The 16034-nt window shown below is 37.8% G+C and overlaps 1 protein-coding gene across 2 annotated transcripts in view; it reads left to right on the forward strand.

Annotated features, from left to right (window-relative positions):
* The window catches only part of LOC137166402 (plasma membrane calcium-transporting ATPase 2-like), a 348197-nt gene that overhangs the window by 320732 nt on the left and 11431 nt on the right, over positions 1-16034 (forward strand). For both annotated transcript variants that reach the window (XM_067568107.1, XM_067568106.1), the window contains 3 exons: positions 997-1104; positions 6379-6561; positions 14149-14320. In XM_067568107.1, coding sequence (XP_067424208.1) covers positions 997-1104; positions 6379-6561; positions 14149-14320 — 463 coding nt within the window. The remainder of the gene's footprint in view (positions 1-996; positions 1105-6378; positions 6562-14148; positions 14321-16034) is intronic.

Here is a 16034-nt window from a genome sequence, read left to right on the forward strand (position 1 = left end):
AGATCAATCGCTCCTGCAAGCCAACTTTTTTTTCATAAATGACTTAGTTTTGCCTTTATAGTCTTAGTTTTGCCTGTATTTATATTCTGCAAGAAACCTTCATCCGGTCCAGTGTTATCAACTTACTCCATTGGTACTGCTTTAGATTTCATTTCCATCAATCATTCACAGATTACTATTGCATGTGTTCATTTACAGCCACCCTAGCCTCAAACCATATCAGTTATCACTAGAATGCTGTTAAAAAGACAGTCTGAGTGGAAAGATATTGAAGAAAAAATTGCTAGAATTAACATTATATTATCAAGAGTTGGACCAGTCATTTGATGTAACGTGAATGTCAAGTTGCATTTGATGAGAGGGGTAATATTTTATGTGATAACAAATATGGTTTTAGGCTAGTGTGGCTATAGATAAATTAATAAATTCAATACTGATCTGTAATTGATTGGGATTTAATCTGGACTGTAATAGCAATGGATTAAATGCTGATGCTGGAGAAAGGTCTCTTCCACTATATATGTTCCAAACTATAATAATATTTTCCCCTTGGTGTCTAGTTCTGGATATGTCAGTTTATGGATGCCCTGTTTAAAATAGCCTAACTCTGATTTTCCAGATGTCCTGAACATCTGCCATTTGAAGCCTCCATTGACCGGAGTAGGTATTAGGTGCTCAGCACTTCTGAAAATGAGGCCCAAAGTGTTTTGAATGGAGGCTACTTTTCTAACTTGGATGTAGTGGCACATAGGATGTCAAGTGGCAGAATGTAGGTCTCCTTATTTCAGCCCCATGCTAAATCTGCTACACAACAAATGCCTATAGTATGCTTAACCGTGCCATTAGCAATGTACTTGCTTAATCAAAGTGAGATAAAGCAAGTGTACCGAAAAAGAGAGCAAAAGCTCATGAAAATGTGGGGGAAATACATTTTCAGAAGAGAGATAAAGTGTGTTTCTTCCTCTCCCTCCCTGCCCCCTCATTTTTCCTCTGCAGATAGTAATTGTGCAGTTTGGTGGGAAACCTTTTAGTTGTTCTCCTCTGCAGCTTGACCAGTGGATGTGGTGTGTATTTATTGGATTAGGAGAACTTGTCTGGGGTCAGGTAAGCATCCTGTAGCAACGTATAGTTTTCTACTCATTTGTTATGTTTTTACAAAGTGATGTGAGGTCTGGTTTTGCAATCACTATGTCATATAAGTAATTTTATTCATAAGAATGTGTGTAGGATTGCCACTCGACGATCTCTCACTCTGTCATATTTGGCATTACACTGGAAATAAATGACCTTTTAAAAATACTCTTTAAAAAATACAGGGTTTTTCAAAAAGGTAAATTACCATTATGGTTCCCTTTTTAATTTTTTGTTAATTTTCAGACTTTTTCTCAAGCAGAGCATAGTAACGCAATGACTAAGTACTTCTTGAGTGAATTTGTTTGTGAAAGATGCTAGATCTGTAGCCATTAGAATTGCAGTCCTCTAGTCACAGGAAAGATGTAAGGACAGTTGTAGTATAAGCCCCCAACTAATGTCACTTGAATATGTTCCACAATGACAAGCACTAGGAGGTGTGCAAATAGTTCCGTGCCCATGCTTATCCACTTATTCTCTATGCTGAGACTGCTAGCAATGGTGCAATTAATGCCAATTACTTTTTGTGACATGGAGTCTTCTCTACTATGAATCGACTGAGATCACCAGCTCATTTAGTGTAGATAGACCACCTTGGACTTTCATCCCCTACTTTCCATCCCAGACATTCAGCTTGCTGAGGAAGAAAACTGGCAGCTGAATAATGGCTGCCTTCCCCTTGCAGTCCATTCAGAACAGCTGATAATTCATGGTGCATTGTAATCCAGGTGCCATCAGTAAGGTGTACTACAAACTTTGATGCCAAGAGTTAATAGAATTATATGTAAGGAGTACATCAAACATCTGTACAAATCTAGAGGTAAAACAGTAAATAAGTTCTATGATTAGCTGTCTGGAAGTGATGGCATAGACATCACTCAAACAGGTATTGTCCAGAGGCAAGTGTGTAATCTACAACCACCAATCCAAGTAATTTGTAGATAGTATTTGAATGGCGAACCAAGAGTATTTTACAAAATATTTTTAGAGGGAAATGTCTGCAAAATTGGTTTAATTTGATGAATTTCAAAGCTCACTCCCTCCCAAATAAACAAAAGTCCTCCAAAGTATCTTAGTGTCTCTGGGATAAAAATAAATCATAGGCAGGGATGGCTTACCATTATCCAGAGAAGGGCATGAGTTACAGCAGAGACAGGGAAATTGCCCCTGCAATTAGTTAATTAATTGTGACACCCATTAAAGTGATTGTGGCTGAAATGTCTTCATGGACACTGAGCTTCTGGGTTGATGACTATCCTAGTCAAAAAAAAATTAAGCAAGACACCTTGGGCAGCTGGGCCACAAGTATTTTTGAAGAAGAGAACTCAGTCTGGTGTCAGCAGATGCCTCTTGGCTATCATAGCTGGGTGCCAGCACCACTTGATCATTCTGATGAAATTACTCCCAGGAGGCAGTGAATCACAGTTGTTGGGAAAATCTGAATGTCACTTGGATGGCGATTAATAAGAAAGGGCTTGTCCTCAGCAGATTGGAAAATTTTCATTTTGGGAAAAAAGTGGTGCTGATTATACCATTTGTTGAACCATTCAGTTCTGATTTGTGGTTTAAAACCAGGCAGTGAGTTGCTTCTGGATTTTGTTCTGTGTGCACTATTATAAATATTACAGCATAACCCTTCAAAGATTAATAATTGTCTGATTTACACTCAAAGGTGAGAGTAGTTGCAGAGGACACTGTAAATGGCTAGGCACTTAAACTTGTAGAGTTAAAAAACTTCAATATAAAACTGTACTATTTTTAGCCCACTGATTTGTTCAGTGAACAGACTACTAGTTTATTGTGTCAGATCTGTGGAGGAAAAATAAACAAAACAATGTCTGAAGCACAACCATGCTCAACATTTGGGCAACCAATCAACAGACTATTACAAACAAAATGACTGCATAATTTATACAGTAGATACCACGGCCTTTTGGCCTGTGGCAAGGATTCTCTGGTCTCCCTGCAGCCTTTAATAGGAAGTTCTTCGTCTCTTCCAACTTCCTTTAGAGAAAGCCATGCCCTTTCCCACCTGCTCTGTTTAATTCAGGTTCAGCGTGGAACACGTGCATTTCCCTTTGCTTCACAAACTCTTCAGTAACTTTTCTCCCCAAGGGATCCACCCTACTCAGTCAGGATTTGTGGTTTGGGAATTTAGACCAAGTGACTGATTTAGGTTGCTTCAATTTTTGGGAGGCCAACTTGAGACACTTCGAAGAGTCTTATTTTCAAAAGGTGAGTGCTCATCATTTTCTGAAATTTGGCCCCTTTAAGATGTCTCAAGTTGGGCTCCCAAATCACTAGTTACTTGTGAAAATCTTGGTCCTAACTGTTAAATTCAGAGTTTCCTTAGTCCATCTCTAGAGGCCTGGACCTGACACTGCTACTGTCTGGCTCAGTGTGGATCTACCAAAGTGAAAAATAAATTAAAAAAAACCAAAACTTAGGCAGAATGTGTTATCCCAACTGAGAGGAGACACCCATTGGGCCCTGAAGGATCTGTATGCCCCATCATACACAGTCACTTGAGAAAACAGCAATGTTGTCTGTATACATGCAATCCAGTCTGGCTAGGCCAAACATCACTTCGTCCCTTTTACTTTTCATAGAACCCATATAATCCATTTTGCAGTAGCCCCTTTAGTGTGCCAGTACTCTAACTTTTTGAAAGCTATTTAGTTAGAGTGGTTCAGTTCTCAGAGAATCAGTAACTGTCTCAGTGACCTTGGACTCCCCTTTCTCTCTCCTCTCTGCCCACTCACTATTTCACAGCCATTCTGTTCATTTTCAAGTTCACGCCAAACTTTTAAACTCGCAACATTCCTGTGGGCTTGAAATTAGGGAGATCAAGTTTGCCTAGTCCCAGGAGTTGGAAAACTGATTCCTAAAAGAAACAAGTTCAACCTCATGTTTTTTTTAACTCAGACTTCAAAATGTGGATCATTCAGTTCAGGAACATCTCCAGCAAGCTGCCTCCTGAAAGCATTCACCATCTGTGTTCCAGATCCATCCCAGCTCTCCTTACCACAGTCACTAACAAACCTGCATGTGGCACCCCATGCACCCATTTTGTTCCATTCCCCACCTATCTTCCTGCAACTACTTGACTTCACCTTGTCCCATTTCTCAAGTCCCCAGACCTTTGGCAATTTCCTTCCTTAAAATATCTAATATTCAAGTCCAGCTGTCTGGTTTTGGTGCTTTCATGGCATACACTGTGACTTGATGGGTCTGTGGCTACATTGCATGCCACAACCCGTAGAACCTGAATCTAGAGTCCCAGGATCCAGGAGCAAAGAAGCACTGGACCCTGCAACATATATGCAGATTGAGAGATCATGATCACAAACTTGAGATGCTCTTCAGCCTCCAGTCAGCAACCTTCCAAGCTGCCAAAGCTTCCCACAGCACATGCAGCCCAGTTTTAGACTGAAGTTTGGCATCTGCAAAGGATTATCCCCAGTTATGATGTTTTCCCCTTCCTGTCTCAGGCAGGCCCTGTTTTTCATGCATCTCGACCTTTAGGACTTAATCCCCTTCTGCTGAAACAAGGGAAAAACCCAACAAACATTGAAGCACTTTCATTCTAAATGGGTTTGACACTTAACTCTGTAGGATGACTTATTTTCAGTATTTAGCTTTTCAGGTGACGTCTTGGCATCCATATTTCATTTCAGTCCGACAGCAGAAATCAGAATAAAGAGAAAATTACTGTCCAAGAAGGCTTGGCTAGAGACAGTAATTCTCAGCAGCACACATTTAAAATAATATTGTTAAAATGCTGTATAACTACACTATTTGGAAATCTATAAAATTATTAGCACAGCCTGAAAACCTTCCAGGCACTACTTCTGCAGCAGAACAAACTGGAAATGGTCTTAATTACCAAGGGGACTTCAGCAAAAATGAGAAAATGACTTAGTCTAAATGGAAAATAGAGACCAACTAGAAGTTCTAGTGACCATAGCAATGGACAATTAGATGTAACATCTGTGATTGCCATTTACTGTGTTTAGACAGCAAACTGATATGAAATCATGGGGACAGGGTTTTTGAAGTGTTAAACCTAGACATTAGTGCCACAGCCATACAATGATTAAGTGCCTAATTTCTAAAAAATGTTCCTCTTACCACCTTTCTCTGTGAAACTTCAGATCTCACTAGATAACGAGGGTAGGATGGATGGTAGGCCTCTAGAAACAGGTGCTGCAAGGTAGTGTTCATGTTGATTCAGGGGAGAAGAGGTCTTATGAATCAGTATTGAATTAATGAACCTGCATAAGGTTAAGGGTACAGTGATGCTGACGTGTTGCTCTTTTTCAGCTAAAATAAACAGACATTTTGACCCCTTGTAGTTATTAGAGAGCCGAAGATTCCTAAGAGTAGGGATAAATTCTGTTTAGTAATTACAATCCTCCTACCTCCGTTCCACCTATAGTTTTAGTTGGAAAGGTAAAATTCCTTTCCCAGCTTACACTTGCTGCATAAACAGTTGCTGTTGTTCACTTGAGGTGGCTGCATTTCAGTGGTGCAAACAATGACCTCATTGCACAGTAAGTGCGGGGGGGGGAGACATTGTCTGACTTGTTGGAAAAGGTGTGTGCTCCTTAAGGGCTAGAGAGCCAGGGACTGACTTTCTGCTGCAGACCAGGTCAGCGTGGGGACGCTGAGAGTGGGGGACAATACATGTCCATGCTGGTGCAGGAAAAGCCTCTTTTACCTGGACCCAGGTGGAGCAGCCCCCACCCTTCCACCTATGCAAATGGTGACATACCAGGTTTGGTCAGAATCCGCTGTGACCACTGCACTAGTTGCTCCTTTCTCAGAGGTCTGGGAAGGAATTTTTTCTCTCACCGCCAGATTGGCCAAGGCAAATTGAGTTTTTTTTCATTTTCTCTACAGCGGGTTAGGGAGGAGGGAGCTTAGTTGGGACAAAGGTGAAACAAGAGTTAGGCTCTGATGTTGCAACTCGTTATGTAAATGTGGAGCGGATGTCCAGTGCAGGTTCTCCACAGCGAGGGTGTACAGTGATCAGATAAAATGGATTGGTAAAGGATTTAAAGGAGGTATTCTTTAAGAAGGGGAAATGGGGGATTTGGGCTCCTATGACAGGTATCCTGGTATTCATGAAGGATTACACGTCTTACTGAAAAATCTTGTATTTTTATTGCAGTGAGTAGATTATCATAATATTGCTGATGCGTGAGACTTACATTTTCCCCACCCTTTTGTAATGTGATTTTTCAGGTCATTGCAACCATCCCAACAAGTAGGCTAAAGTTTTTAAAGGAAGCAGGGCGGCTCACTGAAAAGGAGGAAGTGCCTGAAGAAGAGTTGAATGAAGATGTTGAAGAAATTGACCATGCGGAGAGAGAACTTCGACGTGGACAAATTCTCTGGTTCAGAGGGCTCAACAGAATCCAAACCCAGGTATGTTAAAAGGACAGATGTAGAACCTCTGGAAAATTATATATTGGATTTTCCATTCAGACAAGACAATGTCATAAAATAGAGCCATATACAGGATGTGTGAGATTGAGGCACTTCACTAACTATGCTTCCATTTCATAATCAACAAATCATAAAATAGTAAAGCAAAACAGTATCACATGAATAAAATTAGAGACCTAAGAATGGTTTGCCTTCAAGACTGAAAGCTGATATGAATTTTCTCTTTCACAGGTATAGCAACTGATAAGTAGAATATTCATATTTTAGACTTTTAACTGCTATATTAGTGAGCAAAGATGTTATGCAAATTATTTTTTAAAAATATTTTATTTTATTGGAAAATGTAGGCTATTCACTGATTCAGTTTTATGCTTGTGACTTCTACTTCTGTAATAATGAAACAACTTAAATTCATGTGACATTTGTAAAGTACAAAGTTTGGTTTGATAAAAAATAAATCCCCTTTCTGCTCAGCAAAAATCTTTTTTTGCAGCAGAACAATCAGATATATATTTTCAGCTGAATTGGAATTTACAGTGTTGCCTGTCAGGTCATTAAAAATGTGATCCTGGATTTATTTTAAGTAACAAGAAGTTAAACATCCATCAAAAAGTTGAGATGTATTTATTTATTTACTGTTCTTTATGAACTTTTATATAGCCTTTACATATTTTAAAATTATTTCACTAAATATGCAAATATACACATGGAAATTACATCTGTGCATGGAAAGAGGAATTAGGCTTATACGTGCACTGTATACGTGAAGTAGATCAATTTACTAAATAGTATGGCCACAAGTAAATAAAATTTGTCTTAAGGCAGGATCCAAATTTTTTTCTTAGCAATGTACACGGCCATTTTCATTACAACAAATGGCATGTTAACAAAATAGTGTCAACAACAAGAGAGAGAGCAGCTTTGAAAGACGGGTATGATATCAAATGGGTCAGTTTATACAGGGCTTTAAAGGAAAACATGCGAATAATTAAGAACACCTTTTTCCTAGTTTAAGGGTCTTAAATGGAATTTTCATCTCCGATGTTTGTCGTTCTTTTAGAAGTGTATATATTTGCTTTAATTTAAGACAGCGCTTTTCCTTTTTTCCATTTGAAACATTAACAAACTTTTCCAAAGGAAGATAAATGGTTATATTTTTAGGAAGAGGGGAATTAGTAGGTGTAAGGAATAATGTCTGGTGCATTAGGTCTCTTCAGTGACACTATTGTGTTGCTGTTGTGGGAAAGCAGGAACATAAAGGTGGCAACTGCTGCTACAGAGATTAAGGATCTGGTTAAATCCAAAAGCTTCCAAGGTAAGTAATTAAATACAGATCCCCAGTCTTGGGATTCTGTGTCCTGAGCACATTGACTCAGGAGCACTCATCAAGAGAGAAAATCCAAACTGTTACAAGCACCCTTCAGATAAGGGTGATAAGCACGTGCCCAGGTAAGGTCTATAGCTTAAAAGAGTTATTCTCTAAACATGCATTATTTTCTTCCTGGTGGCTGTAGGAGGAGTGTTGTCTGTTGGCATTTCTGTCAGGATGTCTTTCTGGTTGTGGTGAGTGTAAACAACAACAAAAAGCAAATTACACCCTTTCACTTCCTCTTCTAGTTTGAGAGGTATCTTGTAGTTCTTCTATATATCTTTGCCTTCATGATCCATCAATAAATTATTCTTCTTGTTTCCTATTTAAAACAAAATAAACATTAATTGTGTTTTCTTGCTAACCTCCATCTACTTAGTTTCCTTTCTCCTCTTAGTTGTAGAAGTATCTTTGGTAGGATATATTGTTTTCTTTCCTACCAGTAGGTTTTTGTGATTTTTATCCCCCTTATTTTGTTTATTCGGTGACTTTGATTTTACGTTTATTTGACATCTGTGGAATGATATTGGAAAAAGGAATTGGGCCAATACATTAAAAAAGGGCTCAAAATGCAAAAACAAGATGTCCCTTGGAGAGTGTCTCATTTCACTATGCAAGTCCAATTAGTGCAAGACCCATTGTTGGCCTCTGTTACCTTGAATTTGGTGCATCAAAATGCACCAAGTTTTTGTGCCCCATCCAAATGAATTCATACACTTGTACTGCATTTCCCAGGAAGCCATCTAAAGAAGAGTTGATGGAAGAAGATGAGGATGTCTCTAGCATCCTTGTGGAGCTGGGGGATTTGCAGGAATCCTCTGATGTCTAATGCACTTCTGGAGATACAGAAGAAGAAGGTAGAGCACCTACTCCTTTTATATATAAAGAGGATGGCAGTGAGATTGGGAATTGGATATAGAATCTTTCACCACTAGATTGCTGGTTCAAATCTGGACCAGGCCAGTTTCCACCATCTGACACTTGTTCTGTGTTCTATGTGAAATGAATTTTTGGTTATTTTCTGTCCAGTCATTACTGGACAGATAATCACATCATATGCAAAAAAAAAAAAAAAAAGCTTTGAGTCCCAAGAAGGTTCACCATGAATCCAAATTTTTTTCCAGATAAGTGACAGACTTCTCAGTTACATCACTTCAAAGAATATTCATCCAAACTGATGTTAGAGACATCAATGCTAAGATGTTTCTTTCTCTGAAAATAGCACTTTCAAACCTGGGCAAAAGGGAAAGGATTTTACTGTTGCTTCCTCATACCAAAAAGTCAGGAACATCTCTAGTTCATGCTTGCAAGGATCTCAGATAATTTGTTTTAAAAGAAAGATGCAGGAAGAATCTAAGTCAAAGAGTCTGGCTATGTGCACTTGATCTTGTCTTCACTACTTATGTTCACTAAGCTTGTTAGCCTTTGTGTTGGTATACTTATCTGTGAATGGATATAGTCTCCTAATAGGATAGCTGGATTATAAAATGAATATCTTATAAGCTCTCAAAGCTGACCCTCTGCAGCTACATAAGATTTCATAAAGATAAAGTAGTAATATGAACTTCCATAAAAACAGGGTTTTTTCACCTATATCAATAATTCAGGAATATTTTTGCAGTGTATTTTACAATTCACGTGAATACAGGAAATCTTAGTTCTGATGAATGGATGGAGTTAAAACAGGACTGATCAGATAGTAGTGGCAGCCCTAATGACCTCCTAAAAGCTAAAATAGTCTGTCTTCAGACAAATTGCAGGGTGGAAAATACAGGTTGTCACTAAAAATATGGTTAAAACATCATTTATGAGAAAATTCATTTGTAGTTATCTCAAACCTAAGGATGGACAAAAATTGTGGAGTCTGAGGTTTTGCAAACCTCTAAAATTATTTTTCAGGTTCCCAAAGTTGAGAGTCTGTATCATATTTTCCTCTCTTGTAAGTCAAGCCAATGTTTGTTTTCTCTAAGGGTGATACAGGGCATTTTGAGAATAAATGTAAAACATTTGTAAAATGCTCATATGCTAGCTATGGTGATAGCGAAAGGAAAGCTTATAAATAAAACATTAAAGATATCCACATTTTTCTAGTGAGAGGGGAGGCTCTGCTATATATTAAGGATAAAGTTCAACGCACCCTTGAAAAAGCTTGTTTTGGAAGAAATGGATGCCATTACAGATACAAATAAAACATGTACATGGCATTTTTCATTAGACTTTCTTTCTCTTACTTTCTGCTTTTTCCAGTGTCTCCTAAGGCCAATGCAAACCCAGTAGCGTGAAAGTCAAACTTTCCAAGTGGTTTTGAAATTTAAGCAAAATAAGTTTGCCCATCTCATCTTCACGTCATTTCATCAGAGCATTTTATACCAAACATATGCTAGAAATTCAAAAATTTACAAGGTCCTAACAGATTGTTCTTATTGGAGGCAGAATAAAGCTTTCAGATTGCTGGGGTGACTTTTGTTTGTTTTGACATTTGGACAGCCTGTCTCCGGGAACCATGTAGAATATAAATACTGTCCTTATTATTTATTTAGCTCTTGGAAGGCAATGGGGAAGTCTTTTGGGTAAGAGACATGGTCAGTGATGGTATCTAGGTTTAGAGAAGTGATCTTAAAGTAACAACATAAAGGCCAAAATGTTCTTTTATTATGCAAAATTCCATGCGCACTGGTTGGTAGAGAAATACAGCTACCTGAGACCCATTAACGTTCATGATAGCATCCCAGCTTAATTCCCATTGTAACCATAAGAACACAAAGGTTTGGCTTATTCCTGTGAAGACCACTCCAGAGTGGAAGTCTTTCAACCTACTTTTAAAATATTTTTATTAATTATGTGCAGCTTACAAATACAACTCTTGTGAATTCAGATTTAAAAAGAAACTACTAAATGGATACAAAAGTGACGTGACTTACGCTTACCTTTCTCTTTTTTAGTGGTTTCATTTCCTCTAACAATGTCTGTTTTTCAGTTTTTAAATAGAGTATTTTGCATCTTGATGGAAAATGTACTCAGTTTTTTAACAGTAACTCTCCATTCTTGGTTCTTTCCTCTTTTTTGCCATAGACATTCTGGACCCAATTCCTCCCTGTTTTACATTTCATGTAGTCCCTGTTGGCTTCAGGCAGAACATGACCACACATGTTCAATCTTTGGAATTCTGCAGGGATAGTTATTGGTTAGATGTTCCTGTCTGTAGATTCCACAAAAAGAGATCTGTATTTAGTTACTTTCCTTAGGAGAAAGAGCAAATTACATACTTGTAATTCTTGTTCTCTGGAGACCATATTGAATACAGATCTGCCCTAATTTTTCCACCTGCATTTATACTGGAGATCTTCTTATTTATATAGGACTCACTGCAGGCATGTTTAAAGAAACTGGCATCTGAAAGTGTAGGATTTACCATTCCCCAATGGTGTGCACTTGGTGCTGTCAGTAGGGAGTCTTAAAATCCTTTTGAATTGTCTCTTTTGGAGAGTGCTCTATGACCCTGGGTCAGAACATGGAAAGTCAGGATCTGTATTTAATTCTGCCTTTGGAGAATGAACATTTCAGGTAAGTAATTCAATGTTCCTTAATGTCTGATTAATGTTGTTTTGAGTCATAGGTTGGTTTTCAGATGCCAGTATGTACAGTAGCTAATGACGCACTCACAGCCCTTCTCCACATACTGGTTCACCTGATGCCCTTTTCTATAACTTTGCTATTTGTATCAGGTTTACAATCCAAAATCTGCCTGCAGAAGAAAACATGCACAGCAAATCTGCAAAATGTCTTGATTTGTGTTTGCTTTATACTGAGTTTTTAAAATCTAACAGAAAGTTTATACATTTTAATTCCATGTTAATACCTGGTTAGCTCTATTACACAGATTCATATGGGAAAACAATGAGTCAGTGACCATACCAACTGTTTATTGTATGCATATGGAATTTTTCAGTGCATACTGTGCTGCACTTACAACACAATGATGTTCTATGAAAAAACTTTATTTATGCTTTCTAGTGTCACTTTTTACAAATGGTTTTGAGATGGACGTTCCATATGTAAACATACAGATCTTATATAATATAGAAAAATAAACAACTATTTCCCAAAGATAGATGAAGAGGATGAAGCTGTTTTAGTAAATATGCAGCAATGTAGATTTGTTCATCCCTAAAATGGTTATTGCAGACAAAGTATGCCAATGTATTTTAAAACTTCTGATTCTAAAAAGCAATGAGGGACTTTCACCAGGATTCGCAGCAGACATCAAATTGGTAAAGATAAAACCACCCTGGCTGATTCATTTAGCTCTCTCCAGTTAAAAGGGAAGGCCTTGTTTAGTTTTTGGTGTACTCTTTTGAAGTTCCATCCTCATTCTTTAAATGATGAGGAAACAAATGTATTGTAGCTGAAGAGGCATGGTTATATTCACTGGTGTGGTATCTCAAAGCTTTCTAAACAAATTTAGGTCCAGTTTTATGACAATGTGTTTTCAAATGGTGACATTCCTAGCAACTTACATTACTGAGCTAGAGTAATGCTAATCTTCAATGTGTGCCCTACTTAGTCCAGTCAAGAAATCAGGATTCCATTGTCAATGAAATGTTTTGTTCTTTGAGGTGAAAATAGAAGCTCTGATTGAAAATATAACATTTTTTGTTTATAATTCTGTTTTTAAACAATGGCATTATTGACTCACCTAAATCATGGAGTTTCTCGCTGCACAGGACCATCAGAATGAGTTAATTTTGGTTAAAACGATCTTGTAGATATTTGATCAGCAAATGACAAAAAAACAAGTGCTGCATGTCAAAGTGAGATTTTAACCAGCGATGCTTTTTTCTGAAAATTTGTTGACAAAATACATGCCAGTGTGGGCAGGGGAGAGAACCCTCATCACTCTAGCATTGGGAGTTCCTAGCCTTTCTTCCCCTGGAAATTGGAGACCCACGAATATAAAATCAGGAATGGCAGCATCTTTAAAGAAGTGATGGGATGAATTCTTTTCTCATGTATACCAATACTACCTCATTATATTGTGGTTGTACCGGTGTAACAGAGAGGAGAATTTGGTACATTATTCCTAAAAGAGCTTTGTCTCTAATATTCATCCTTCATTATCATCACCTGTCAGAGGGAGTTTAGACCCTCTAAATTCAGAGCTTACTCTTCTGTAGGATAAATTAAGAAGTTCCTTGCTGCGAACTTCCCTACCCAAATGCTGCAAAGTAAAATACTGTATTTGTCACCAGGTTTCACTTCTAAAAGCTGTTGTATTCTAATATAAAACATGAGGAAAAAGGAAAATGTGATTGTATAAAATGTTAAACATTTCTGTCCTCTGAGACCAACAATAAGAGTATTCATAAAACTTTACAGTGTGTGTGTTGACAGGCAGTAGTACTGCAGTGCATATGGAAACATGTCTATATTTCCATGTAATTTAAAATACAACAGTGCAATGTGAAACACAGGCAACTGGTAGTTTAAAAGCAACTTAACTTTATTTTCTGAGTAATTCTTATCTGCTCTGCACTGAAAATAAAAACATTCAGCTTCAGAGAGAATTATTTTCTAATCAGCAATTACAAAATGCAACCATTCTTGATCATTTTGCCTAATTTATATGATCCTTCATTAATAATAATAAAATTCAGAATAAATATCAAAGCATCTTGTCATTTTATTGAACTACTATATTAGCAACTTTGAAATTTCTAAACAGAAAAAGCAAATCCCCTTATTTTGAATAGTTTTTAATACGTCTTTATTACAAGAGAGTTGAGTGACTGAATTTTGTTTCCCTTCTGCATGAAAATCTAGATGGCAGTAATCAAATAACATTTATTCTCAGCAGAAAAGATGGAGATTAGCAAATCGACCAATGACAACAAAGTATGTCAATTGGTACATACATATATGTAGAACTGCTTAAATTTTAAAAATTCTGGTCCAAATCCTGTGCTAGTGTAAACTGATGCAGCTTTCCTGACCTCTGTGGAGCTGCTTCAGTTTATCCCAGGAAATAATTTGGCCATACTTATTTCCACACCTTAAAAGGAACACATGGGATTTTGATTCTTTCAACTGAAGTAAAACTGTATGCATAGTTGAGTGGTTTTTTTTAGTTGTTGTTCCTGACAGTTGTGCAACTGTGTCCATTCCTTAAGCAACTTGTCTCATTCTTTCCTCCGTTGCAGATCGAAGTAGTCAATACTTTCAAGAGTGGCACTTCCTTTCAGGGGCCTCTAAGGAGACAGTCCTCCGTCACAAGCCAGAACCAGGATGTAACCAATATTTCTAGCCCTAGTCACGTATCGTTATCCAATGCTCTTTCCTCTCCTACCAGCACATCTGCTGCTGCGGCTGGGCGTGAGTGTGTATTCTTAATGCATCAGATCTACAGAGATGCCAACTCACCTACTAGTCATTCAGGACTTACCTATATTACTCTTTTTCCACTTATCACCTTATGCAAAACAAAAACCCACACACAACTCCACCAACAACATAACTTTATAGCTGAATTACTTCATATACTGTAGATACACTTCTTTGACCTTTTTATTACAGGTCTTTATTCGGATCAGTATGGCAACAGTTTCTGGTAACCCACTATGCAGTAAACACAGATTTCTGTAACTGAACTTTTTCTCTAACATATTTCCTCATTATGTTTGATATATTTATTTGTTTTACAAAATGTTTGCTTTAAATCACTCTGTTGTAGCCTCACGTTAACAAACATGATTATTCAATATCTCTTTTGCTTAAAGAGAAAGTATGTTGAGCTGCATTTTATATTGTAGCAAGCATTAAAAAGAATATTTAAATGTTTAGGGCATGATTCTACTGTCAGCAATCCAGGTGTGCATCAGTGCTTATTTTACAAATTAATTCAGTGACATTCTCAGACCATTTCTTAGTGAAGAGCTGCTTTCCACATGAACAAAACCCCACCCTTACAAGCTGGCACTGCCACACTGGTTTTTGGTTTTTTTTGGTTATAATTACAACCACATGCAATAGGCACCCATCACATAGTCTGGTTGCCATACAGTGCTTAAAATTAGTCTCATCCTGCCTTAAAGCTCCATTCCTACAGTTTTCTGAACAGAAAATAAACCTCCAAAGAACTATTTTAAAAATCCCAGTCAGTCTTCTTCCGGAATGCCTATGAGAAAACCTGAGCCTTAGCATGTCTGAATATTTAAGAAATCTACATACTGGCAGATCAAAGAGGGAAGTAAATTTCAAAGCCATATGGCCCCCACAGGGGGGAGAAAAACAAACAAACAAAAACCAAAACAACCCTTCCCCCTTATTTATAAAAGGGTTCAAACTGGAGTGTCTCTGGTGATCTCCTTTATAGCAATATAGGAGTGATGCAATTTCAGGTAAGAATTTAAGGCTTTGAAAGGTCAAAACTAGTAACTTGGTTTCACCCAGAACTTGAAAGAGTAACCCATGAAGGTTCCAGAGCAAGCTGGTACGTGCTCTTGGCATGAAATTGCTCTCAATAAATAGACATATTCTAAACCAGCATCAATTTCTGAGTGATCTCAAGACAGTGTGGATTAGTTGTCTAATCGTGAAGTGACAGGGGCATGGATAAGCGCAGTAAGATCTGTGTCCAAAAGGAATAGTTGCCTCACAACGCACAGATAAGAAAAGAGTGTTGTTGGCTGTGCCTGCTCCCTGTGTATGCAGGAATCATTTTAGGGGATACACTCCCTCCTACTTTTCAAACTTATGTCAAATGGCAAAGCAGCACTCCCTTAGGTGGGTGCAGATGTAGTTTTTGTCAATTTCTGCAGTTGCTTCCCCCAACCCAATGTCACATCTTCATTGAGTTTTAGTCAGCTAGCTCTATTCAAACAGATGGTCATCTCTTCCACTACATCAGCAGGATCAGTGGGGCTAGAGACACAGAGCTAGGCATTGCCAAAACACTGAAGGCGTCACATCCAGTTACTAATCTCCCTAAGCAACTCATATCCATTTTGAACAGGGTGGGAAACAAGGTTTTATTACTGAATTTAGTAAAGTGCTTAGTTTGATACAAAACAGTATGTGTTTCAAAGCA

The sequence above is a fragment of the Emydura macquarii genome, unplaced genomic scaffold, assembly GCF_026122565.2.
Source record: "Emydura macquarii macquarii isolate MOO-44397 ecotype Brisbane River unplaced genomic scaffold, CSIRO-AGI_Emac_v2 contig_2846, whole genome shotgun sequence".
Lineage (NCBI taxonomy): Eukaryota > Metazoa > Chordata > Testudines > Chelidae > Emydura > Emydura macquarii.